Raw genomic sequence first — 27,935 nt, forward strand, 5'->3', positions numbered from 1 at the left:
TGACAGTTAGCAGGCTCCCCGGTCTCCCATCTGGTTCCAGCTCAGCGTCTGCCAGTCCTGCACTCAAGGTGGCGGTGGGTTTCGAGAGGGACAGTTTGAGGGGTCAGGATGGAATACGCCGTAAAGGTGGTGGTTCCCCGGTTAGGTGTCTTTCAGTTCTCGTTTGTTCTCCTCTAGATTGTGGATTTCTTGAAGAAGAAACGTGATTTCGTGGACCTTATCATAAAGCACATAGGAACTTCGGCCATCATGGACTTGCTGCTCAGGCTCCTGACGTGCATCGAGCCTCCGCAGCCCAGGCAGGATGTGCTGAACGTGAGTAGAATCAGGACCCCTGCACCGGGGCGGGGAGTGGCCCCAGAGCCCACAGGGCTGCTGGGTGCTGGGAGGGATTCCAGGGGCTTGGGAGAGGAAGGTTGTCTGGGAAACGGGGTGGGGGTGGGGGAGGAAGGCAGGGTGGGGAAGGAAGGGGGTTCCAAGGTAGGAAGAGATTATGATTTTTTAGGGTTTTGCAGGGTTCGTGTTCCAGATGTGCGCATCTGGAGGGGCCTGTGGAGTTTCTTTGTGAGGGGTCCTTTACTCCCTGCTGGTTTGGTTTTCAGTGGGAGTGGGGCAATGGAATGGGTTGAAAATGCATTTAAAGCTTGTCTCGTGGAAAGAGCAGGAGATGGGGAGCTGCAAATCTGGTCTGGGGATTCCACGAGGCACTGCTCTTGAGAGCGCGACCACACCGCAGGGTCTGGGCTGCAAGGGCGCGTGTTCCAGAAGTCAGCCGTGAGGGTAGTGCTTCTCTTGTGGGTAGTTGGGATCATGGGAGAAGAGGAGAATGGGGCTTACTTCCAAAAGCACACGTATTTTAAAAGTTTGGTGGATGGTTATTTTAGGATACGTGTGCCTCTTGAAGAGCTGTCTTAAGTGGAGTTTGGGTGGGAAGAGGGAGAGTGTGAGTGAGTGAACATGAGATTCCACACAGGCTCTCATCTTTGCCCCTTCTTCTTGTCTTCTGTCTCCTCCTCTCTGATTCTCTTCACTCCCTTTTTCCAGAACCTTCCCCAACCCATTCCATCCCAAACCCTAGCATCTACTCATTTCTTTGAAATTAGTTTTATTGGAAAAGCTGATTTTAATTAAAGACTGGAAGAACCAGAGGAGAGGCAGGAGGGCCTGTCAGGTGGTATTCCAGGAAAGGCATGTTCTGCTGAGGTGAGCAGGCGTGCTTGGGCACGTGTTTGTGTGAGAGGGATGTGGTCAGGGCTGGCTCTGTAGAACCAGGCAGAGGTCTCCTGAGAACCGTGGTCATCGTGAGCACACCAGCTGAGGGTACCTAGTGAATGTCCTGGAGTTGCCTGTAGGCAACTCAAATTGAGGAGTTGGTTGGGGTGTTGGTTCTTTTTAGGTGTGTTTTTGTGGCTATCTTTTCTCAGAAGATGTTGAAGATTCCAGGAAAGATTGTTGAGGGCAAGGGGAGGGGTGACCTTTGGATTGCTTTAGGGAATAGTGATTAAGTATAGTTTTTTAGAATTCTTTTGTCACTTCTGAGTTGAATTTTAGGGCCATTTCTTCTGGAGCGATATGGTGATAGGCAGTTAATAAAGGCTTAGGTTAGGGGAAGGGTGGTTAGAAACTTAGATTTGGGTACCCGCCATGGCGGTGTAGGTTCTTATTAATGGCTGTGGAGGCAGTAGGAGTGTGGGGCTGATCCTTTCATAGTGCACAAAGTTTCCTTCCTGCTCCCCTGGTGGTCAGGCTCCCTCTCCACCCTCCACCCCATTGTGGCTAAAGTGTGGCCCCAGGTGTCACCTGGGGACTCAGGTCTCACCTCTGCCCTACTGAATCAGAGTGTGCATTTTGGCAAGATCCCCAGGAGGGTGACTGATATGCCCATTTTTTTTTTTTTTTAAGAATTTATTTATCTGACAGAGATCACAAGTAGGCAGAGAGGCAGGCAGAGAGAGGGAGGGGGAAGCAGGCTCCCTGCCGAGCAGAGAGCCCGACGCAGGGCTCGGTCCCAGAACCCTGAGATCATGACCTGAGCCGAAGGCAGAGGCTTAACCCACTGAGCCACCCGGGTGCCCCCTGATATGCCCATTTTGAAACCGATCTTCAAATATAAATCTGGACCTTTAGCTTTGTACTCTCTCGTAGCTTTGTATTCCTCTTCCTTGGGCACCGTTCTCTTAGGGAGCAGGCAGCTGTGCCATTAGCAAATTGTGTTTGATTTCTTGCCACCCAGCCCCGTGCCTCCCTGTTTCCCCCAGTTTCCCTTTAACCTTTGGGTTTTGTTTTGAGGTTGTTTCTGGTTTTTTTTGGGTTTTTTTTTTGTCCTTTCTTGACTGTAAGTGCCTTGTTTATTATGTTGCTCCTCTTCCTGCCGAATATTCTGCTAGCTGATATTCTCCCTGTTCTTCTTCTCTTCTTCTTTTCATTCACGGCGGTACTTCACATGTAGATGAGAAAGAGATTGTCCTGGGCCGGTACTGGCTCTTTACTAACTCCTGATGGGGCAGATGAACTCTCCTGCTGTGGTGCCCTGCCCCCATGTTTCCTGGGGCTGTTTTGGTTTTGGAGTCTGAAAATTCATCATATGTTTTAACCCAGAGGCTTACTACTAAATACTGCTTTTCCTAGTCTTCCTGAAGTTGCCCCCCCTCCTTTTAAAATTGATTTGTTTACTTGAGCGCGTGCACAGGCATGGGAGTGGGGAGGGGCAGAGGGGGAGAGAGGATCTCAAGCAGACTCTTCTGAGGACAGAGACTGACCCTGAGATCCCAGCCAGCGCTGTGATCTAGGCTCCTAACTGACTGAGCCCCCCAGGTGCCCTCGACGCTGTCTGCGGGTGAATACTGTCTTACTGAAAATGTATGAATTACACAAACTCACACACCCCGAACAGAATACAGACCTTTTTAGTGCTCAGTGTTTGAGAACTACCCTGTGGCTAAGAAGCTGATGTTAGAATTTTTTATGTGGGAATTGTAATTTGGGGCATAGTTGGTAGTGTTGGCTATAGTTTAAATAATATATTCACTGGCATTTTCCTTGGGGGACTTTTAATTTCCTGTAGTGTTCAAAGTCCAGAGAAACCTGTAACGTTCTACTTAAAATGTGATGGATATTTCCAAGTATGTTAATCTTCATTGGGGTTTGAACAAGAGCCACGCATTGCTATGATTACCTCTACAATGTGTTTTACAGTGGTTAAATGAGGAGCAAATTATCCAGAGACTTGTGGAAATAGTTCATCCATCGCAAGAAGAAGATGTAAGTTCTCTTGTATGACTGTAAACTTGATTTTTTTGAAAAAGTGGAATTGTGTTTATTTGGGCATAGAGCATAATTGTAGGAGGCGTGAAGGTAGAGGACAGGTAAAATCTGGCATTCTTAAAGTTGACAATTTTCTAATCACTAAAGGCTTTAAAAAATATTACATTTTGCTGACGCCCAGGACATTTTTCAGAAACGTGGACAGCAGCAGGCCCTGGTTCTAGCACCATCTTCTGGAGCTTGGAGCTGAATGTGCTTGCTTTTGTTACAGACTTCCTCTGTCCTACTTCTTTTTCCTTCTATACACATCATTAACTCAAATGGGGAGGCCGCATCGGCACTTGTGTTTTCTGTTCTGGCTGCGCTGTGCAGCAGCACATCAGAATCTTTGCCCCCGTGGAAGCCGTGGAGTGTTGAGCCCCTGGCGCTCGTATTTCTTGGCCATTCTTGGCCAGAGGCACTGACAGGTTTGGCTTTGTCCCGGGAGCTGAGGGTTGACTTGGCATTAGGATTGAGGCTGCTCTGCAGTTTGCAGGCTGAGCTCTGTGCTGAGGGAGTGCCTGTTCGGGTGGGGTCTCCCGGACCAGCCATTGTCCCCAGTGGAGGCGGCCCCCAGCTCTGCTGCTCCTTTTTTTTTCTTTTTTTAAAGATTTTATTTATTTATTTATTTATTTATTTGAGGGGGAGAGAGAGCATGAGAGGGGAGAAGGTCAGAGGGAGAAGCAGACTCCCCATGGAGCTGGGACTCCTGGGATCATGACCTGAGCCAAAGGCAGTCACTTAACCCACTGAGCCACTCAGGCGCCCCCTGCCCCTGCTCCTGCTGCCGCCTTCCGCCGCAGCCCGAGCCCTGTGCGATTGTCCCGTATAGCCCTTTCTGCCTGCAGACATGAGAGCTCTGCAGCTCAGCCTCCTCTCTGGGAAGGAGGTGATTGTAGTAGATGGGTGGGCTGTGTTGTGGGGAGGTCAGGGGACCCTCCCGTGTGCCTTAAGTTGCCAGTTAGATTTTGAAGAGTAAGACGGTAGAGGAGGATGATGAAGGGGGAAAGATACGCAGAGGATATTCCCGCTCGCAAAGCTTGATTTAGCCCCTTCTCCTTGGGTCTATTCAGATACTTTGATACCTGGAATTTATATCTAAAACAGCCCCCCCACCCCCATAAAAAGTTAACCATTAAAGGTGCTGTTGGTTCCCGATCTTCCCTTTGGGACAGTGCACCTGCAGTGTTGTTCTGTTAACGTTCAGAACACAGCCCGGTGTGTGCCTGCGCGCCTGCGTCGGCTGCTGCGGTGGGAGCAGCCCTGCCCAGCAGGGACCTGCGAGCTGGTCAGGCTGGTAGTGCCTCCTGTGCCCGGGGCAGGGGTTGGATGCTTCCAGAGTGCTGCTCCCATGTGATTCAGGTGTGGCCGGTGCGGGCCGTGGAGAGTGATGATGGGAGCGTGGCCTGTCCCCTTCATAGGGCGTACACGTCCATGGACAAGGCTTGCCTGTTGCTAGGTTTGCACATTCTCAGACAGAAGAGCAGATTGCTCAACAGGAAATCATGCCAGTCTGCAGGGCTCAGGAGAAGCCCGTCTGCAGCTCTTCTTCTTTTTCTTTTCTAAAGGACAAAGCATTTGGAGCATTAGCAGCTTCTTTGCCTGGCTTGTAAGAAAGTTAATTTTGCCTCTGGACAGTCCCGTTAATACTTCTGTTTTGTATTAAGTGATAAGTCACATGCTGAAGTCATACGGACCAGTTGATACTAAGGAATGGTTAGACTCCTAATTCTAGTCAGTGGACTTGATACCCTGGTGTGTGTTGTCATCTGTGCTGGACATCACTGCCTGCCTGTCCTGGGCTCGAACTGCTCTGTCTGCGGGCAGTGCTCAGTGCCACGTGCCACAGAACAGAATGCATTTGGGCGCTACGATTTTAGATTTTCCTGTAAGGTAAACACACTGTACACTGGGAGAAGATGCAGTATTTCTTGCCCTTTGATATATTCCAGAAAGCTATATTTGCTTTTTTTTTTTAAAATCAGTGCTGATTTAAAAGGTGATTTATCAGCTTCTATGCTGATAAAAATATATACAGTTGACCTTTGAACAACATAGGGTTGGGGTGTCAACCCCCCACGAAACCGAAAATCCATGTAAAGCTTTTGACTCCATAAAACTTAACTGGTAATAGCCTGCTGTTGGCCATAAGCCTTACAATAAGGCAACCCATCAGTTAACACATATTTTGTGTATGTATTACATCCCATGTTCTTACAGTAAAGCAAGTTAGAGAAAAAAATGTTACTAAGAAAATCCTAAGAGAAAATACATTTAAATAAGTACTGTACATATAACAAAATCTTCGTGGAAGTGAACTTGTGTGGTTCAAACCCATGTTGTTCAAAGGTCAGCTGTATTTGGGGGGGGTATTCTTTTCAAGTTCTCAGTTGTAGAAATTTTTCCTTGCCAGAACTTTTTTTTTTTTTTAAAGATTTTATTTATTTATTTATTAGAGATCACAAGCAGGCAGAGAGGCAGGCAGAGAGAGAGGAGGAGGCAGGCTCCCTGCTGAGCAGAGAGCTCCATGCGGGGCTCGATCCCAGGACCTGGGATCGTGAACCGAGCTGAAGGCAGAGGCTTTAATCCACTGAGCCACCCAGGTGCCCCTCCTTGCCAGAACTTTGATGCCATGTCCCTACACATAGTGATCTGTGCTGTGCAGTATTGTTAGTGAAGCTCGTTGGCCTGGCAGGATCAGGTAGTCTTGTGTCTACCTGTGTTCCTCCTTCTTCTTTTTTTAACCTACATTCCTTCTTCTGAGCTTGACTTTTTACTCACTGCAGCTTCTTAACGGCCAGTGTTAATTTGTGTTATTTCCTAAGCAATTTACTCAATAACGTTTTGTTATAAACTTGACATTTGACGTGTTTTATAGTTAAAATTCTACTTTTTTCCCTTAGCGGCATTCAAATGCTTCACAGTCACTTTGTGAAATTGTTCGCCTGAGCAGAGACCAGATGTTACAAATTCAGAACAGTGCAGAGCCAGATCCCCTGCTTGCCGCTCTAGAAAAGTATGTTTAAAACTGTTCTTGTTCTTTTCTCCTTTTTTTTTTTTTTTTTTTTTTTAATTGATGCTATTTGCTGTGTTCCCAGTGTGAGTGGTTGGTAAGTCTTCGTCTGTGGGAATCATGACCCTGCAAGCTACCCTTGGGTGGGGGAGGACCGGCTTACCCAATCTCAGCCATTTGTGATGCCCAGTGGACACCCGCAGGGTAAGAATGTAAAGAGATGACATTTATGTGTAGACTTGGAACTTCTGAGTAGCTGTAAGCTAGAATTCCGTGAAGCTGTAGTAAGATGGGGTAGCGCGTGCTGACTGTGGGTTACTGCTCCGCAGGTCTTTGGTGAAGAATAACTTCATACGCCAACTGATTTGACCCATTGTAGTCAAGGATTTTACCAGAAGCTCTTCTTAGGATTTTACTGTGCCTTTGCAGCTGACTGGGGGCGACCTGACCAGACCTGATTCGAAGGGTTACAAGCCTTGTGTGTTTTTTGTCTCTGTACTGCTCTGTCCTTATTTTGAGACGATTCCTTGTGAGCGGCCGTCTCATGTTTGGGTGGAAAATAGGTGGAGGACGGTGTGCTGTTTTGAAATTCGTGAACGGCCGGCCCGTGGGTGCTGGCTTCTCTAGATTCGCACATTTTCCGAAGGAATACTTGGCGTTGCGCTCGGGCACACATTGGGCATGCAGCACCGGTGAGATGAGCAAGGAGCAAATTAGAGACGTGGTATCCTTTTTAAAGTCTGTCATCTGAGAAGTAGAGTTGTATTTTCCCAGGAAAAGATTTGACTGATTCTCTGAAGTAAGCGAAACTTAAATTATCAGCTTCTAAGTAAAACGTCAGTTTCCTTCCCCACTTCTGTTATTCTTGGCACTATGGCGTATATACTCTTTTTGTAAATATAAGACATTCCCCATTCAAATACTAGTAATTATAGCAGTGTTCGGATCAATGATGTAAAGTTGCCCTTTGAGTAGGTTAAAAAAAAGGTTGAACCCCAACAGTCTCATGGTTCATGACAGCATTGTTTAATAGAAAGAAAAGTCAGATGTCATTTTAAATGATCTAGTGGCCACATTCAAGTAAAAAATAGGTGAAATTAATTTTAATAATATATTAAATTATTAAAAATATTTGAATAGATGCTTATTTAAAAAAAAAATCACTGAGGTATTATACAATCTTTTCTTTGCCTGAGTTTTGGAAAGCCAGCGTGTATTTTACACTGAGGACAGGTCAGTTCACACTCGTTACAGTTCGACGGCAGCGGCCGTGGGGGACCACGGGTCCCCCCCAGATGCGGGACCGGCCAGCGGCTCGTGCTGAGTTTCAGCGCCCCCGGAGCCTGGGTAGGGCCCAGCTGTGACAGTGCAGACTGTGTCTTCAGTCCCAGTGATCAGGCAGCTCTAAACGGAACCATACATGCCCAGAATTGGCATTATTAAATATTCGTTGGAGTAGATGTCTTCGGATTCATGGTCATGATGACTTAGGGGTCCGATGATGTCACCGCAGTTGGCAGCGGGGAGACTTCCTCTACAGCAGTGCCTCCTGCATCCATCTGAGAATGAGAAGCAGCCCCCTTTAGTATAATGAGACATGCTCCCGTGTTATGGTGATTCTTTCAGTAGCTGTTGATAAAGAAAATACACAGTGACCAAAGGCTTCTATGGGTTTGGTAAACTTATTAATCATAATAGCACTTGTATATGGCTGATATATTATTAGGTGATAATGTACAATATTTGATAAACTGAAAAAGATAGCAATATTGTATTATTAGGCCAATCTGCTGGCCATACATAGTACACAGATGACCCAGCTCTTTATATGGCCTGACAGCCCGCAGTTGGGGTGCCACGGTGTGTATAAACACTTACGTGTATGTGTGGTGTAGCATGTAAAGAAAAGTTCGAAACGGGCTCAGGTTAGAGAAGACGGTCAAGATGGGTAGACGTCGTACCAGAAGGTCTCTGAGAAAATGCATGGAAGTGTTAGGCAGCGAGTAGCTTGGGTAGCAGTCGGGGCTTACATTGAGTATATGCAGTTCAGTGACTCTGGAATTCTTCAAAAGTTTAAAATTCCTTTTAAACCAGTTGTGTTAGAGAAGGTCGGACTGTGCCGCTTTTGAGTCTTGATACGAAGGATCTTAGAATGAGTTGGAGATTGGTCTCAGTCGGGCCAGGCTGCGCTCCTCTGACTACCGTGGAGAAAGCAGAGTCACAGCAAAAGTGCGCCGGAGTCTCAAGGCCTGGTAAAGTCCCTGCAGGGCTTCGTGCGTAGAGCAGCTCCTGTGGGGAGTTTACTAATGCTGATCCGATAACTCTGGGTTTTTTTAAATGTGAAAGAAAATCCGTTTCTCTGACTGTAAATAAGTGCCTTTGCTGTTGAAGGAGTACAAACGCTCTGGTTTTACCCTGTCTGAGCAACTCGGTCCTTCGGTTCGTGATTCCTTCTGTAGCGGCTGATGTTCTTGTGTTTAGATGAGACTCGTAATACGGTTCAGCTGTACGTTAACATCTTGACCGTCCGAGTTTTGCTGGGTATCCTATCATTTTGTCCATTAGTGGGACACTTTCATGGTTGTAGGTGACTGATGAAGCCATGAGCTAGTGAGGGCCTCTCTGGGAGCCACTCCCTCAGGCATCAGCGTCTGTGAGCCTGTGATGCACTCGTGATAAGGAAGAACATTCCGCTTCAACAAGAAGGTGGACGTCTGCACTTGGATGCTGGGTCCATACTCTCCTGTGGCATGAGGCTGTATTTACTATGACAAAGCTGCCTGTTTTCTAGAGCCCAGTCTCAAACCTAGTATTCATTCTGTAGACTTGCTGTGTGTTGAGTGGTTTTTATAGTGCTGTTTTGGGTGAAGGTCTCACCATTTTAGTGCCGGTCTGGGTAATTGAAAGCTCCTTCCACCAAGGCAGGGAGCGGGGGCCGGGGAGAGGGATCCTCTGAAGTTAGCTTAGATACCAGTTTTATTTGCTTCCCCCAGATAAAAAGGAGATTCTGTCCTACTTGCTGCCCTAGCCTGGCAAGGGGACTGGTGTTGGGACGCAGTGAACACAGCTGTACTGTGGGGTGGCTGGCGTCTCTGCTGGGTGAGCGGCAGGGGCAGCCCAGCTGTGTGTCCCGTTGTGAGGGCGGTCCCAGGTTTCCAACCACTCGGATTCCGAAAATTCCCAAGATCCTAAGACACTGAGACCTTCCTTGAGAATGTCCATATAAATTTACCTGACAAGTTACCCTTGTGTTTTACAGTCATCGTGGCCTTGAGTGTATAATGGGAAGAGCCTGTAGAGAATGTTTTGGCTCTAGTTCAGGCAGATCGCTTCCTGCCACCATGTTATTTTGATTGACCAAATCTTAATTGTAGGGTGAAATGCAACAATTGATCTTTTACGTGTTTTAGATCTTAGTTAATTATACATTAATGCTTTTGTGGGAAGACATTTATGGGTTCTAATTAGCCTTTTTGAAAAATTCCCCTCATTGTGTGGGGTGAGGAGCTCCAGATCTTCTTACCACCCACAGCCGCCACCACCAGCACCCTGATCGGAGTGGGAGGTGACTTCCAGTCTGGAAATACTTGTTGGCTCTCGACAAGATCGGCGGAGGCAAGCAGGGCCCAGGTGACTCTGCTGAGGGGAGGGAGTAGGAGAATACATGTGGGAGAGTTAGATTTTGGAATAAGCAGGATCACTTGTCTGGTTTAATAAATGTATTAAAAATAAAATGTTAAATGAAACCGATATGCCCAAGTGGGGTTGAGCTTTTGTAGAGTACTTGCCTTAATACTACCATGCTCTTTTTCTCTGACGTTACTGTTAATTGATGTTACAATTAGCACCTGACTGTTGATTTGTTTCCCTAGGCAAGAAATTATAGAGCAGCTTCTATCAAATATTTTCCACAAGGAGAAAAATGAATCAGCCATAGTCAGTGCAATCCAGATACTGCTGACTTTGCTGGAGACGCGGCGGCCCACGTAAGCTTTCCTTTTGTCTTACAAACGCTGAGCCGTTTTGTTTTGCTTTTAGATTTTCTAGAAACTAATAAAAAGTTGTTGGTTGATAAGCTACGGTCTCTTGCCCTTGAACTGCAGGTGCTGAGCATGTCTCCACTGTAAGAACTCTGACTTAGTTTCATCCGAGGGGCTGTAGGGACACGGTTGAAGATAGTGTTTGGTGAGCGCTGTGCACTGGCAGCGTTCGGGTATTTGAAGTAGCTACGAGAAGGCAGCTATAACAAGAGGTGTCATAAACAAAATGTGTAACGCAAGAGAATTGTGCTCCCCGTCCAGGCGGCAGTTCAGGGATGCTTTCTGTCTTGTGCTTCTGTTCTGCACGTGCTGACTTGAGTCTTCGGATGGGCTCTTCAGGGATTTCACCTGTAAGGGCCCTGCGGTTTGTGAGGCTGCTTTAAAATGGGTGGGCAGATGGCTTGCGATCTTGAAGGAGAAATTTGGGCCAAGTGTTTCAGAATCAGAAATACGGTCTGCTTTTCCCGTGTATGTGCCCTGGACCAGCCGGATGACATGGGTCACGTTACTCTTTGCGATTATGTCCAGTGCTAATTCACTTACAGCTTGTCAGGATTTCCTGATTTGTTCCCTGGAGCACGAGGGTTTGAAGACGTGGGTATATGTGAGCGCTCCAAGAATATGCGGTTTAGAGATTAGAGTTTGTATTTTCTCACTCACTGTTAGATTTGTCCAGCGAACCAGAGGGCGTGAAGAGGACAGAGGAGGCTGCTGTCAGCATATGAAAATCCCGGCCATCCAAGGTTTCTGGATGTACTTTTCATGGTGTCATATTGGTTTCAGGCAAAGTAGTGAACACAGTTGTTCCATTTCCCAAATTCCTGACCTCTGTTCCCGGTTTGGTTAGTCTTTGGTCAGTGGCAATGGAAGGCAGTTTGGGAGCAGTGCTTTGAAGATCTTGTACTTTGGGGATTGTGTCTGCAGTTATGACCGTGTCTGCGTCTTCTCCTGCAAACTCTATTGTAAAGAATGTTACCGGTGACTTTTAAGGACTTCATCAGGTGGTGCAGGCCTGTCCTCCTGCTCCTCGTGCTTCATGGCCATTGTACCATCTCCTCAGGTGAAAGCACCTGAAATGGTGCCATGAGGCTTCTGTCAACTCCCCTGACTTGAGAAGGGAATAAATCTGAGAAAAAAGGTACATCTTTGCCAATGGAAGAAAGAAAACATAGAATCATTTATACAATCTAGAGCGGAGAAGATACAATAGTAAGAGAAACAGTAGAAGGACATTTCTGACCAGAAGGAACTTGTCTTCAGATCAGAAAGTGACAAAATGCTACAAGCAAGATTAAATTTAAACGGGGGGTGGGGGGGGGAAGTGCTCGGATTTTAGGCTTTTCCCGATGAGATTTATGAATCCCAAGAAGAAGGGACAGATCTTTGAAGTATCTGGATAAGAAAAAACGGATTAACCACAAAGCAAATCAGATTACCAGGCATCTCGTATGTGAAGCTAAATAAAGACGGAAAGCAGAGGGCAGGACTGTGCCCCGGCGTACTGCTGCTGACTGTGGGACATGTGCGGGCAGAGCAGGCCTTCCCTGGCCTCTGTGACCTCAGCAACCTCAGCGTTCCATCTGGCTTCTTTCCCGGTGGGAAGTACCTGAAGATGGACTCGACCGAAATCAAACAAAATATTAAAGAACTTAAAGGAATAATATTTATAAAAGTGGTGATAAATGAAATGGATAGGGTTTGAAAATTACTCATATGAATGTGAAGGTTAAATGTTCAGAATGAATAATTGAATAAGTTATGTGTTGGGAAAAAACAATACATTTTAGATTATTTTAATAAAACTCAAGAAATAAGGAGATGGTATTAGCTCTTGCCTTACACCAAGGAGCTGGGGTACTTTCATAGTTTCATTTTTCATCTTAGTGAAATTAAGAGTTCACATACATTTTCTATAAATGCAGAACAGTAGTAGGCTAGGCCACTCCCGGACCTCCCTAGGGGACAAGGAGGGCAAAGACAGCTGAGAGTTCTAGATGCCGGGGGAATTTGCGCACACCTGTAAGCTGTTCTCGGGGAAGCGGTGGTGGGGGCGGGTGGCAGGCTGAGAGACCAGAGAAAGTGTCCCTTGCAAAATGGGCCTCAGGAAATGGGCCTCAGGAAACAGCAGTCTTCAGGGGAAATGCACATGTCCCCACCATAATCCTTCCCCTAGTGCCTGTGGAATGAAGCTCTTGGGCCACCAAGCAAATCATGTAGTCATAAAGACACAGGTGAAGACCATTTGCAGTGGGAAGAAGGGATCAGGAAAAAATCCTCTAGGCCATGAGAGAGGCAGGAATACATTCTGGGCCCCAACGATTAGAGATCCCCACTGAAGGAGGGTCAGTGAGACTTAGGGACCCTTTAACTGCCTAAGACAGGCTAACCCAAAACAACACATTTCCCCCTGCTGCCCCCATTCCACCAGGCCTCCAGTAACAGCAGCAGTCAGCTGATGGAGGAAAGGCTAGTTCGGGGTGGGGCGGGGTGGGGTGGGGGCTTTGTCAGGCTCAGGAACAAGCCTAAAGGGAAGAGCTTCAGCTAAGAGTAAGCTAAAGTGTGATGTGGAGAGAAACTTGGCAAACCAGCCCTATCAATAAATACAAAGTAACTTGAGACGCATTTGAAGTCTGTAACACACTGAGGGGAATCAGTTCTAGCAAACCTAGCTCAGCTATTGACTTCAGATTGATTTAAACCCTATGCTGAAGGTCTAGAGAGAAAGAGATGTGTTCATTCCAGAAATAATGTTTACATTGGCTTATACTGCCCTACACAGCTTGCCCACCTTTCAATCAAAAACAACCAAAAAGATAAACAAGATAAAAAGAATCCCAAAAAACTACAAGTACGAGTAGTCCTTAGAAATAGATTTTAAAATGCTGGAACTGACAGGGGAATTTAAAATAACTGTTAATATGTTAAAAGATTGCGGGGAAAAGGAACAGTATGTAAACAGGTGGGGGCTTTAAGCAGAGTGAGGGAAGATCGTACAGAAATGCTAGAACTAAAAACCACAGCAGAAATGGAGAATGCCTGGGAGCTTATTGGTGAACTTGGACCAACTTGAGGAAAGAATCAGTAATGGGACATTAGAAATTATCTACACTGAACCATGAAGAGTTAAACCAAAAACACTTGGTTTGTGGGCTGCAAGGGTCTGGAAGTAATGATATGCCACTGGAAAAGAGGTTGAGTGCCCAGATCCTGGTTTCTCACACCATTCTCCAGGGAAAGGAACTAGAGCTTCTTGGAGAAATGGCCATTCCTGTGATGGGAGCAAGAGGAGTCTAGAACATCGTGTAGTACAAAAATAAGGAAATATTAAAAACCCTACAGAACCCCGCCACGTAAGTGGCAGGGGTTATGTCAGAGGAACACAGGAACTGGCTGAAAGAGCTTTCGTTGGCCAAAGCTGATTCTCACAATCCGAGATGACAGCATAATAATTGGTACAATAAAGTAAAGCTGTGTTGTCTTAGTACCCAAAGTACAGAATATGCACTGGCTCATACTGTTAAAAATAAATGGAGGAGAAGAGACAGATGTCCCCTGGAGAAGAATTTCAAATGGTTCATGTAGATGCTTCCTCCTCAAAGGGGAAGAACTAAACTGCCCTCTTAGTGTAGACCGCGCACCGTGACTTCCTTCCAAAGAGTTCTGTGTGGAAAGGTAACAAAAAGAGCAACTTGACAGTGACTCTGGCAAACACTTCCTCAGTGGGATAATCAAAGTGACGAGCCAGCGGTAAGTGCTGTTGACAGTTTGCACTTTTTTTCACGGGGTAGTGAAAATGACATCTTACCTGTGGTCTCTGCCTCAGAGACCCTGTGATCATGAGGAAAATATAAGACGAATTCCAGTGAAGGGACATTCTGCAAAATACCTAACCAGTGAAGCCTGAGTAACTGTCACAGCCAAGAGGAGGCGAAGGAGACATGACAACTAAATATAATGTGATGTCTTAGGCGGGCTCCAAGATGAAGAAAGGCCTGCAGGTGGAAACTGAGGAAATCTGAATAAAGTGTGGATTTTATGTATCACCCGTGGTTTACTGTGACTTGTGTCATACTAGCGTACAATAATAATAATAATAGGAAACCGAGTGCAGGTTATGTGGGAGTGCTGTGTACCACCTTTGCAGGTTTTCTGTCAGTCGGGAACGGTTCTAATAGAAATGAAGAGAGCATCTGCAGAGAAGGCCGGTGAGAATGCAGAAGCCGGAATAGCAATGGCAGCTGGGCTGACCCGAGTGACCCTTGCAGAGTCTTGCCCTGGCCACATCACGGTGCGCAGTCTTTTCAAATGCACATGGGACTTCTATCAGGGTAGACCAGAGTCTCAGCCATGAAACAAACCATATTGAGTTAAAATAATATACACAGTATTAATTCAGACCATAATAGGTTTAAACTAGAAATCAATAAAAGATTGCTGGAATGAAGCAACACACTTTATAAATAACCCCAGGGTCGAAGAGGAAATGAAGAGAAATGAGAAAATATTTTGAACTAACTGATAATGGAAATGGGGCACATTAGGATTTGTGGAATGAAGTGAAACTAGAAGAAGGAAAGTTCTAGCATTAAATGTTTGTATATATATATTTTTAAAGATTTTTATTTATTTAACAGAGAGATCACAAGTAGGCAGAGAGGCAGACAGAGAGAGAGGGGGAAACAGGCTCCCCGCTGAGCAGAGAGCCTGATGCGGGCCTCGATCCCAGGACCCTGTGATCACGACCTGAGTGAAAGGCAGAGGCTTAACCCACTGAGCCACCCAGGCGCCCCATTAAATGTTTACATTAAGAAAGGAAGACGGGGAAAAAAAGGGAAGACAGAGTTTTGTGTCCGCGATCTAAGCTCCCACCTTAAGAAACTAGCAAAGAAAGAGCAGATGAACCCATAGCGAGCAGAAGGGAGGAATTAATAAAGATAAGAGCAGAAAAAAATCAAAGAGATTGTGAAGGGGAAAATAATGCAGAAAATCAGTGAGACCTAAAAGCGGTTTCTTTGAAAGGGTCAATAAAATCAGTTAATCTCTAGGCAGATTAATGAAGAAAATGTAGAAAAGATACTCATTACAAATTGCAGGAATGGAGGAGAGGACATAACTGCATTCCCACAGACATTAAAAGAACAATAAGAGAATACTGTAAACAACTCAGGTAACAATTTCAGTGATTTAGGGATGGGTAGCTTCCTTAAAGGAGTAGTACTGCCAGAGCTCACTGCAGAAAGTAATAGGTACAGCGTAAACAGCTGTAGACCTGTCAGCAAAATTTAATTCCCATTTAAAAGCTTCCAACAAAGAAAAGAAAACTCTTGGCCCAGATTGGCTTCATTGGTGAATTCCGCCAAAGATCTAAGGAACTTCAAGAACATGGAAGAGAGGACATTTTCCAGCTCCTCTTATGAGGCCATCGTTACTTGGAAACTAGACCAAAATGTTACAGGGAAGAAACCTACCACAATTCCGCAGGAGCCTAGGTGCAAAATTCCTCAAGAAAGTATTAGCAAATGAGACCCAGCAATGTATTAAAAGAACAATATATCATGACCAACTGTGGTTTATCTTGGGAATGCGAGGCTCGTTCATCCTTCCCAGATCCATTAGTGAGAATGACCAAAATCCAGAGATGGACACCACCAGAGGCGGGTAAGATTGTGGATTAACAGGAACTCCTATTTGTGGCTGGTGGGGACGCAGAAGGGTACAGCCATTATAGAAGACCGTTTGACAGCTTTTCACAAAACAAAACTAAATATAATCCAGCTCCTTGGTATTCACCGAAAGGGGTTGAAAACTGATGTTCACACAAAAACCTGCACACGGGTGTTCACGGCAGTTTTATTCACACTTGTCAACACTTGGAAGCAACCAAGGTGTCCTTCAGTAGGTGAGGAGGTACAGAAATCGCGGTATAGCCAAACGACGATCACTCAGCGCCAAAAAGGATGAGCTGTCAGGCCTTCAAAAGACACGAGAGAGCCTTGAATGTAGATTACTAAGGGAGAGAAGCCAGTGCAAAGACTACACGCTATATGATTCCGAATACATGACTTTCGGGATAAGGGAGAACTGTGGGGACCATGAAAAGATGAGGGGTTGGCAGTGGGGAGATGAATAGGCAAAGCATAGAGGACTTTGAGGGCCGTGAAAATAGTCTGATGCCACAGGGATGGGTACGCGTCGTCATACATGTGTGTAAATCCCTGGAATGTTCAACACCAAGAATGAACCGCGATGGTTGACTGTAGGCTTTGGGTGATTATGTTGCGTCGTTGGTGGGTTCAGTGATTGAAACAGACTGCTCTGGGGGTGAGGTACGCGGTGTTGGTAATTAGGGGGAGGCTGTGCGCATGTGGGGACAATCTACCTTCCCCTCCACTTTACTGTGAACTTAAAACTGCTCTGTAAAAATAAAGTCTCAGTGAAAAAAATCAGTCCGTGTAACTCATATTAACAGATTAAAGAAGAAAGACCAGTCATTTCAGTAAATTCCTTTATAATGAAAACCTCTTAGTAAATTAGTAATGGATGGGATCTTAGAAATTGATAAGGCTTCCATTAAAAACAAGTCCATAGTTGATGGCGTTCTTAATGATCAGAGACTGAAATGATACCCCTAAAGTCAAGAAACATGGCAAGGATCTTCACCATTGCCAGTCCCAGCCCGCGTAGTAAGGCAGGAGAGGAAGATAGCAAACGGAATCTGTTCGCAGAGGTCAGGATTGTCTTCATAGAAAATCCTAAAAAATACACAGAAAAACTCATAGAACTAACAAGTAAATATAGCAAAGTTGTAAGATATAATAAGGTCAGTATTCCAAAATGAGTTGTATTTCTTTATAATAGCAACAAACAACTGGAATTTGGAATTTTTATGAGATACCGTTTACTGTAGCACAGAGAAAACAAAACAGCTGGATGTACATCTGTTTACAGATACACCGCTCAGTATCGATGGGCTGGAAGAGTGCCTGGTAGATGGAGAGAGCTGCTGCATTCATGGACTAGAAAGTTCAGTATTGGTGGGAGGCCCTTCTCCCCAGGCTGATCTGGAGTGTCCGTATAATTCCAGTCCAAATCAGCTCAGTGTAGAGCTGCCTTTTCCACACATGGTGCTAGAACATCCATCTGCAGAAAAAAGGGTGAGGGGCCTCAGTATGTATCTTGCCCATTACGCAGAAGCTACCTCAAAATGAATCCTAGGACTAAATGTAAATCCCAGAACCATGATGTTCTAGGAGAAGGTCCATGGCCTACGTTAGGCAGAGATTTCGTAGATGTTTATCACCAAAGCCGGACCCATAAAAGAAAAGTTGATAATGCGGATTCCATAAAATGCTCTTTTTAAAAAAAAAATATTTATCTCAGAATGAGAGAGAGAGAGAGAGCGCGCTTGAGCAAGCGTGTGCACACAGAGCTGCAGGCAGAGACAGAGAGAGAAGCAGGCTCCCGGCTGAGCATGGAGCCCGACGTGGGACTCAATCCCAGGACCTTAGGATCATGACCTGAGCTGAAGGCAGTGGCTTAACTGACTGAGCCACCCAGGCACCCCCGTCAAATGCTCTTTGAAAGAGTCTGTTGTGGGGTGCCTGGGCAGCTCAGTTGGTTGAGCATCCGGCTCTTGATTTCGGCTCTGGCTGTGATCTCAGGATCCAGGGATTAAGCCCTGTGTCCTCCAGCTCTGTGCTCAGTGCGGAGTCTGCTTGAGGATTTCTCTCCCTCTGCCCCCTCCTCCCGCTGGAACTCTCTTGTTCACTCTCACACATACACTTTCTAAAATAAATAAACCTTAAAAAAAACCAAAACAACAACAAACTTGTGGGGGCGCCTGGGTGGCTCAGTGGTTTAAGCCTCTGCCTTCAGCTCGGGTCATGATCCCAGGGTCCTGGGATCGAGCCCCGCATCGGGCTCTCTGCTCTGCAGGGAGCCTGCCTCCACCTCTCTCTGCCTGCCTCTCTGCCTACTTGTGATCTCTGTCTGTCAAATAAATAAATAAAATCTTAAAAAAAAAAAAAACTTGTGAAAGGGAAAAAGTCAGAGCCACAGACTGTCAGAGAATATTTCCAAATCATGTGTCTGGGAAAGGACTTAAGAACACTCAAAACTTTAATAACAAGGAAAACAGTCCAGTTTTTAAGGTCAAAAGATTTGAGCACTTAATGAGTAAAATGTATTTGTATAGCAGATATATACATGACAAATGGCTGTCATTTGTCATTACTGAAGTTCAAGTTAAAACCCCATTGAAATGCTGTGCTGCACCTTTTGAACTTGTATTTCTTTCCTGCGGCCCCTCTGTAACAAATTACCACAGACCATGGCTTAAAGCAGCAGAAGTTACTCTCTCGCTGTGAATGCTGGAGTTCCAAGATCAGGCTGTGAGCTGTGCCACCTGCGTCCGGGGACACTAGCGGGCATTCATCCTCGGCCTCTTCCAGCTTCAGTGGCTGTTGGCAGTTTTTGACTTGCGGCCACCTCTCTCCATCTTTACATCACCTGTCTGTCTCACCTTCTGAATGTCTCTCCTCTCTTTTGAGGACAGTCGGGATGTCATTTAGGGGCCATCTGGATAATCCAGGATAATCTCATCGCAAGATCCTTAATTAATTACATCTTCAGTCAAGGTAACATTCACAAGCTCTAGGGATTAGTGTAGACCTCTCTGGCGGGGCGGGGGCACCGTTCCGCCCGCTGTACCACCAAGCCAGACAAGCCAGGCAGGGAGTACTCAGTGCTAGGGACCGCGGAGAACGGCTGGAAGTCTCGCATGTTCCTGTTGGGGACGGAGAGTCACATGACCACTTTCTCAAAGTGTTGCGCAGTTCTTACCGAGTTACGTAGCTGTTCATTGTATTACCCAGAGGTCTCTTAGGTATTGTCACAAGGAAAACGTATCCCTCAAGACCGTGAATGAATGTTTATGTCCCCTTTTCCATAATCACACAAAACTGTAAACAACCCAGAGTGTCCTTAAACTGGTAACCGGATGAAGAGGCTGTGGCACACCACGAAGATGGCCCTTCAGCTGCGAAAAGGAGCGCACTCTGATATGTAGAACATTCAGCATTTCTCGTGCCTTTCCACATTTAACGCAGTCTGAATTGAACATAGTTCTGCTTGGAAACATCAACATGGTTTTTGTTTTGGAGTCGGCGAATTCTTACACGCATCTGGAGGAGTGAAAGTGTGAGACCAGCCAGGAGATGCCGAGCGTACCAGTGATTAAGCGGCCTCCTGTGCGTTACACGTGCATCATTGTTCGAATGACCGTGGCAGTGAGGCAGCCGTGTAAGTCTCGTTCCACACTGCGGGTATTGGCTAGCGCCTGAGTCAGAGCTGGTGTAGAAAATGGTGCTCATGAAGTGTTTATTAAATGAACAAATAAATTTTGTATGAGTGCTTAAGGAATTCTAGTATATGGTTTTGTATGCTTTTTCACATAAGGTGGGAAATGTGGATTTTTTATAAATGCGGTTTAGAAACTGTCTCACCATTTGAGAAGTACCGTATCTGTACCTGTTTTGTGTGAAAAATAAGTTCCAGATGAATTAAAATACCAGAGGAAAAGTGTATAAATATTCTTAGAATTATGGGCTTGTAAAGAACTTTTTTTTTTTTAAGATTTTATTTATTTATTAGAGAGAGACAGAGTGAGAGAGCATGAGAGGGGAGGTCAGAGGGAGAAGCAGACTCCCCATGGAGCTGGGAGCCCGATGTGGGACTCGATCCCAGGACTCCAGGATCATGACCTGAGCCGAAGGCACTCACTCAACCAACTGAGCCACCCAGGCGCCCTTGTAAAGAACTTTTGAGCATGGCTCCCTGGATAGAAACTATGATAAAAGCTGTATTGGGCCACATCAGTTATTTTCTAAAACCCCTAAAACATTAAAAAACACCAAAGCAAAAGTCCTTTCCATTCCTTTTCCATTCCATTGAATTTCTGAATGCCGTTACGTGCAGCTCTGAGTTAGAAGTGGTCTGCACGTGTGGAATGCTTTCAGAAATGGTCCTAATAGCTGCTCTCCAGCTTTGTGTGAGCGCATCCCTCTGTGGTGGGCCCGGGAGAGACCATGTAGATGCTCCCGGTGTCCGTAGTGGAACGCACAGCTGGTGAGTAGGGATCCAGGCCCGAGGCTCTGCGGCTGCGTCCTGGGCTACTGGTTTGCCCTGATTCCCAGCTGACACGCCACACCCACATTCTTAGGACCCCCGCCCCCCACTTCTGAGGTCCTTCCTCCTCCCACTTCGAGACCCCTTGGCGCATGTGGTCATTAAGGCCCATTGGGATTGCGTGTCTCATTGTACTCGTAATGGGTTCTCCTGTCAGGAGTAGATTAAAATGAGTGCAGAGTGAGCTTTATGTGGAAGAGTGATTTATGCTTTTTAAGTAGGAAACAGTGTTGGTTACCCAAGGAAAACTGTACGGAACAGATACAGGCCTGTTGACTGTCAGCATCCCAAATGGCACACAGTGTGGCATGCCCTCCAATTCAGGGATCTGATCCCTTTTGCTTTCCACGTTTCCTGGTAGAGACCTGCTGTTAGTATCATAGGTATAAAGAGCTTAGAAGATTTGGGAGGATGGGAAGAAATCACATGTAACTTCTCCCCTGACACTGTAGGCCTGTGGGTCGCAGGTCCCGTGGCTGCTCCCCGGCAAGCTTGTGTTACACTCTCTGCCTGTCGCTCCAGAAATGTTGATCTCATCGTATTTATGTCGCTTTATGGATCTACCTACATGCTGATAGGGAACACCTTAATTTGTTTTGAAATTATAATAAAATTAACTTGCTTTGTTTTAAGATTTGAAGGCCATATAGAGACCTGCCCACCAGGCATGAGTCATTCGGCTTGTCCAGTCAACAAGAGTGTTCTGGAAGCTGTCCGAGGAAGACTTGGGTCTTTTCACGAACTCCTGCTTGAGCCACCCAAGGTAGGGCAGCTGCCTTACTCATGGCCGGGTCATGGCTGGCCGGGTCAGTAATTTGGTTCACACGTTTGTTAGAAAGTAGATGACCTTGCCGGGAATGGAACTGGTGATGACCACCAGCATGTACAGACCAGCCCTTCCAGCCGTTACTGCTTTCGAGCTGGTTTTTAGTTGGCTTTTATCTGTATGTAGTGTCCGTATTGATGAATGGGGTAGAATTAAAAATAAGCAAAATATTTATCTATTTAGGAAACAAAACTTTTCTTTCTTCCTGTAAATTCTAGGTACTTTTATGCCGATAAATAAACAGTCCTCATAGTGTGTTTTCACTTTTGAGGTTAAGTTAATCTTTTAGGAACTGATCTTTGAGACTGAGTTGCCTTATTCAGAGTTGGAGGGGTGGGTCAGTCTGACGGACAGATACCTTGTTTAAGGACTAGCGTAACTCAGAGTGCTAGTGTTTCCTTGGGGAGCACCGGCTTGCTAACCCGCAGCGACTTGAATCGGGGCCTGCCGGGAGCACGGGCAGCAGAGGCCTCACGAGGCAGCGCGGTCCGCAGGCCCCAAGCGCTAACTGCTGCTGCCCCCCAGCCCCCGGGGGCCGTGCGGAGGTTGAGGTCAGGGTCAGGAGCCCTTCCTGTTAGACTCTGTGGGCGACGCAGGTCCGTGAGAGGTCCCCTGCTGGCACCAGTTCTGACACTTCCCTTTTTCCTTCTGCCCTGGGTCATCGCCAGCAGTGGCCTAGCTGCTGTAGTACACGTCTCTGAGGCATCTACTCTGCAGGGTGTTGGGAATTTAAGATCCTGGTTTTTCCTTCTATGTTAGATGCTTTCTATGTAGTTTAGCATTTGTGGATGGGGAACACAGAATCATTTGTGTCCTTGGTGCAGGGAGTCGAGTTCAGCTTCTAGATGATCTCTTCAGATGGCTGATGCCACCAGTGTCCTGTTGTCTTGTCTGTGTTCAGCCGGCGCTGGGTGCGGGCCAGAGCGCTTGGCGTTCACGCTCTCGGATGGTGCCTCTGCCGGTGGGTAATGGTTGCGGACAGTGGCATCCTTCCTGGCAGACGTGAGAAGCAGCGTGGGAGAGTAAGGAAAGAAAAGGATTTATTTAGGAGAAGTGGAGAGAGTATCCCAGGTGGCAGCTAGAGGTGGGAGAAGGAGGTAGGGGAGAAGGGGATGTGTGAGGAGGCTGTCCAGCCGGTGTCTTGGTCGGCCTGCCCGTCGTCTTCCTGGGCGGACAAAAGGCAGCACGCAGTGTGGATCCTTACGCAGTGTGGATCCTTACACGGTGTTCTTGATCCTGAGTCAAAAGCAAGGCAGTTTCTCGTTTGGGCTTCCTCTGTTTTTTACTGCTGGGAGTCCGTGAGTTCAGTTCGTGTGCTACATGGCGTGTACGAGTAGTTCCTGAAGCTTTCTCACGCGTCTCTTCGTCGGAGCTGCCTTGCAGGAGCCCAAGTGAGAACCTTCCGACTCCATTCGGCCTTGAGAGGAGCGGGCGGGGGAGTCAGGAAAAGGGCAGCTTCGATGCTGGGTTAGAACTTCCCACCCTTTCCTTTCACACCTGTGAGATTTTCAAGTGTCCTGGGTCTGTCTTCTGTGACCGAAGTATAGAGATTCCCTTCTATGGCCGATAACAGGTTGGAAGTTGATCGAGCGTCAGGGCTGTGATCCAGAAGCAACTTCTGAGTTGGCGTTTTTCTCACAGATTGAGCGAAGATTGCGGACCATGTTCCCAAACCACTTTAACTTGTCTGCGCGCGGTGTTTATGGTCGGGTTTGGGGTATTGGTCGCACTTTCACCCCCACGAACTTGTGCAGCTTTTCGCTTTCTTCCTGGGGCGTTTGGAATGTTGAAGGGGGGGACACCCGATTTCCTGTGGAATTTCTAGTCCAGGGGAATTACTTGATCCCCCACCTTGGTTATTTCATCATATTTTGAAGATCTCAAAATCAGCTTTGGCTTTTCCTTCAGATGTGGACCCCGGGCCACGTGGTCTGCAGGGTCCATGTGCCTAGTGTTTCAAATTAGCGCCCCCCCCTCCCCCTCCTGTTTGTTTACCGAACTGGGTTTAATCGCAAAACTGCTTCTTCCTCAGAAAAGCGTGATGAAGACCACGTGGGGTGTGCTGGACCCTCCGGTGGGGAATACCCGGTTGAATGTGATCAGGTTGATCTCCAGCCTCCTTCAGACAAACACCAGCGGCATCAACGAGGACCTCATGGAGCTGAATAGCATTGGGGTCATACTGGTAAGATTGCCCCCGAAAGATAAGATAATTTGCCCATGATGGTTTATGGATACACAGCTTGTTAAAACCTCACAAATTAGCAGTGTGTATCCGTGACTTTTCTTGTTCTGAGCATGAATGGTCTTTTATACGGTTCTTGTCTGGGGTTCATTGTCAGTTTCTAATGCTCTTGAGTTTTCAGTATTTGTTAGCGCTGTGTGTAAGGAGTGCAGCAGAAAATTTCAGAGATGACTCAGATGTAGACTTCTCTCCCCAGCAGCGCAGCCTGGCTCCGGTGACTGAGCTTAGTCCCCTTCCCCAGGCGATTGTGTCAGCGATAATGACTGCTGGTTACAGCATCGTTCTCTTGTCCTAATTAGCAAAGGGACAAGTGCTTATCGTCTTTGTACTGACACAGATCTGTGTAACGTATCGGTATGTGGTCTTTTGAGTTCAGATTCTTCCTTAACACATACAGCTATTAGACTGCTTGTTAGCGGAGGCAGAAACGGAGAGCTCAGGAATTAACCTGGATTTCCCTCACCCCGGAGTTTCCCAGTTCCCAGGTTTGTGCTTAGAATCCACAGAGTTAGCCCTGGTAGCTGCGCTTGCTTTGTCTGTCCTGTCACCTGCCAGCGCAGAAGGCACAAGGGCTAACGCTTAGCAGGTGTCATGAGACAGCTGGTCAAAGCGTACATCGGGGGGAGTTTGGGCTGTTTGCACACTTCACAGAAGGCATGGTAATGCGCACTTACACACCTCTCTCGCGTGTTGCGGGCTGTAGATGCCTGTGTGCGAGAGAAGATCTGTTTTTTGCAGATTATGGCCGGAGAGGGGACATACTCTGTGGCTGGTAAGAGGTGGAGCCAAGATTTGAATTCACATTCAGTTTCAAACGAGTGCTTGTTTTATCAGCCAAACCGTGTGCCACCGGGTATCATTAGATGCTTTTAGTTAGATTTCAGCTTTGGGTTAAATAAAGGCAGTACAGGGATAGAGAACAGGAACGTGTGGGAGCAAGACGAAACATTTAAGGACACAGTCTCTTTGGTGAACTTAACTGTTACCCCTGGGGGCATAGTTTTTGCCCTGCCCTCTGACTGGTGTATAAAACTCGAAGCATATAACTTTCTTCCCCTGTCCCTGAAGTCATCGATTAGTAGCCTCTAATCTTGCTGATAGTAAGTGTGCAACTATTGTTAACTCGTTCTGTTATTAATCTTTAGAACCACTTTTGAGTGACAGCAAATTTGACAAAACTCTAAATGGGTCATTAATCATTTCCTTTTTATTTTGAGTTTAGATAAGCAGACTCAGAGAATGTCCTGAATATATACTTGATGCAGTTTGTGCTGTTAGAAATTGTCTTTCCTTTTTGTGGTACTGTCAGCTTTTCGAGCAATCTGGAAAACCCATGTACTTTGAGGAGGTCCACATGTCACCCTTCTCAGACCTGTCTTCTCTTGCTCCGTTCATTGATAGTTCCATGAGTTCCAAAGGCCTGAGTGGTTAGAACCGAGTGCTTATTCACACTCAGGGTGTGCGTACCTTGAAATTAGAGACTGTCTTTCTGTCTGTCTGTCTCCCAGATTGCACCTAACCCCATGTCTTGCACACGTTTGTTGAGTCAAAACAAAACTTGGAAATTTCTTCAAAAAGCATTAAAAGTTAACTAAACTTAATACCTGTTATTATGGAAAATGTAGAAAAATACTGTCTCTTGGAGGAACTGTTGTCTTCCTTTGTTCTTTGTTGTTTTCTACTGGATACTGTGCAAATGCTGGCATGTTGAATGAGCAGATGTCGTGCTATTTAGTCTGTGTAGTAGCTTTCCAGACCCCCTTTAAAGTAAACTTGTGTTCCTTTTAATGAGTCCTATTGGACTAAGAACATACCATGTTTATTTTATTAAACCACTGTTTGGGAAAGGTATTAGAGTAATGGCTTTAAACATTGAGGTAACTGAATAAAAGAAAGCGTTGTTTTTCTTTTTTGTAGGACATGTTCTTCAAGTACACGTGGAATAACTTCTTACACACACAAGTGGAAATCTGTATTGCACTGATCCTTGCAAGCCCTTTTGAAAATACAGAAAATAGCACAATTACTGATCAGGACTCCACTGGTGACAATTTGTTACTGAAACACGTAAGCTTACCGGGGTCTCTTTTTTGCTGCTCCTGGTTATAGCATTTTCCCACTCGAGTGGTGTGGAATGAATCGGAGTTCAAGGTCAGGGAGTTTAACTCCTGCGTTCGTCGCACTGTTGGCCCCTGATTCTGTGAATCATCTCCTGGACAAACAACCAGTAGATGAACTTTCAGGAAAAACGTCTAAGTGGTCTCCTTATTTGCTAAAAACAGTCGACTTGAAGATTTAGAAATCTTCTGGAGATTGAAAGAACCATAACAATTTAACGACCGCAGAAAGCGTTTGAAGAGTTGTTCGGCGTGCCAGTTTTAGTTTGTGGGCTGAGCACAGGACAGGAGCGTGGCAGAGGCGGGCTTCGTGCCGCGCTGAGCCTCTTCTGTGGGTCTGTTTCCTTTTGTTAAATACGAGGGGATTTCACTGAGTCAGGCTTCTCATTTCTCCTTGCTCCCAAGTCGTGTGATTGTGTGCGCTTCCCTAGTGCACACTGGCTTCCTGCCAAACGTGGGAGCCGGGAGAGGCTCGTCCCTGGAGTAGCAGGCGGGAGGGAAGGAGCACTGACGCCGCGTGCATTCCCAGGGCATCGCGCGGCGCTGGGGTTCGCCCGGAGCGCAGTGAGGGCCGCGCGTGCCAGAGCAGCCGCCCCTCCCGGTCCCGAAGGATGAGGGTTGCTCAGATTCCCAGAGACCGTCCAGACCGGCCAGGGCCTCATCTTCTTGATTCCTTTTGCATTTTGGTCGGGCTCTGTATTTCTGAGCTCGCTTTTCCCGGCTAATAAAACCTGGCTTTGCTTTAGGTCCGCTGCTCGCCTGAGGCGGTGCTTGCAGTGTTGCTTCCCAGGCCACACTGCGGGAGGCGCGGGTCCGGTCTCAGGTCCCTGTAGTGTCCTGGAGGCCTTGAGTAGTGCATTTATTAGAGCGCTGCGTAGGCTAAAGCCGGTAATTCACAGCTGGATTTAGCTTGCTGGGTGGTACATGCCACTGTTCTATTCAAACAGAGTTCTTTCGCACTTTAAAATTTTGCCACTTTGACACTTGTATATGTGTTAACTGGAATATTCCTTTTTATTCAGCTTTTTCAAAAATGTCAGCTAATAGAACGGATACTGGATGCCTGGGAAATGAATGAGAAAAAACAGTAAGTAAATTGTTCTCCCATAGAAAATCCAGTGTGATTTTTTAATTAGAAGAAAAGAGCTGCCTTGCCTTAGAGAACAGAGAAAATAATTAACGTGGTACCAGCCCACTTTATAGTTAGAAATGGTTGTCTTGGGACTTCCGGATTATTTATCATAGCAGATCTTTTTCTGACTATTTTGAGAGTGCCCTTTCTGCCTCTCTTCAGGGGAATCCAGGGGCTGGCTGCCTTTGAAACTTCTGGTCCTTTTTGAATAGCTGTTTTTCTGGCAGGAATACTACAGAGGCTAAAGGCAAGAGTCATAAAGCCAAGTCCTCTGTGTGGATGCTTTAACCTAGCAGGTTCGTCCTGCTTACCCCATGGACTCACTGTAGAGAGAATCACTTCATGCATGGGAGGAGGGGGTGGAAAGTTGGCCTAGTAATTTTTGTTTAGAAAATTTCCGTTCGCTGGGACACCTGGGTGGCTCAGTCGGTTAAGTGTCTGCGCTGAGGTCAGGTCATGACGCTGGGATCCTGGGATCGAGTCCCACGTCAGGATTCCTGCTCAGCAGGAAGCCTGCTTCTCTCTCTGCCTCTGTTGTTCCCCCTGCTTGTGCTTACTCTCTCTCTCCGGCTCTCTCTCAAATAAATAAATAAATAAATAAAATCTTTAAAAAAAAGAAAATTGCCATTAGCTGATTGGCAAGATTACTTGAGCATTGATACGGGTAAGTAGTTTTCCACATGGATTTTTTTCCTCTCGCGTGCCCTGGGGGCTTTTATAGCAGCCCGTGGACTCTGAGGCGGGTGGCATAGTGTGTGTTTGGGGAACACTCTCAGGGCATGCTTCTTGCGTTTGTTTTCTAAGTCGGGTTTCTTGAGGTGCAGTTCTCGAGGTGGAAGCTCACCCTTCTTCCGTGCACGTTTCTAGGAGCTCGGGCGGATGCGTGCAGTAGTGTAAGCACTGTGGTCCGGCTCAGAGCGTCTCTTTGGCCCAAAAGCTCATCTCGTGTGCCTTCATAATTGAACCTGTGCCAGGAGTTTTCTTGTTCAGACTTCTCTTGTGGCCGCTGGAAGAGCTAGGAGCTAAAGGGAGGTGTCAGCTTTATGAGGCTGTTAGGTTTGGTCTTTAAAGAGT

General features: G+C 46.4%; 1 protein-coding gene across 16 annotated transcripts in view; it reads left to right on the forward strand.

Annotated features, from left to right (window-relative positions):
• PPP6R3 (protein phosphatase 6 regulatory subunit 3) overlaps positions 1-27,935 on the forward strand; it is a 142,228-nt gene that overhangs the window by 75,053 nt on the left and 39,240 nt on the right. For all 16 annotated transcript variants that reach the window (XM_032879683.1, XM_032879685.1, XM_032879680.1 and 13 more), the window contains 8 exons: positions 178-315; positions 3,196-3,261; positions 6,207-6,319; positions 10,189-10,302; positions 21,175-21,304; positions 23,400-23,552; positions 25,530-25,679; positions 26,752-26,816. In XM_032879683.1, coding sequence (XP_032735574.1) covers positions 178-315; positions 3,196-3,261; positions 6,207-6,319; positions 10,189-10,302; positions 21,175-21,304; positions 23,400-23,552; positions 25,530-25,679; positions 26,752-26,816 — 929 coding nt within the window. The remainder of the gene's footprint in view (positions 1-177; positions 316-3,195; positions 3,262-6,206; positions 6,320-10,188; positions 10,303-21,174; positions 21,305-23,399; positions 23,553-25,529; positions 25,680-26,751; positions 26,817-27,935) is intronic.

Source organism: Lontra canadensis, unplaced genomic scaffold, assembly GCF_010015895.1.
Source record: "Lontra canadensis isolate GAN:19392208 unplaced genomic scaffold, GSC_riverotter_1.0 scaffold66, whole genome shotgun sequence".
Lineage (NCBI taxonomy): Eukaryota > Metazoa > Chordata > Mammalia > Carnivora > Mustelidae > Lontra > Lontra canadensis.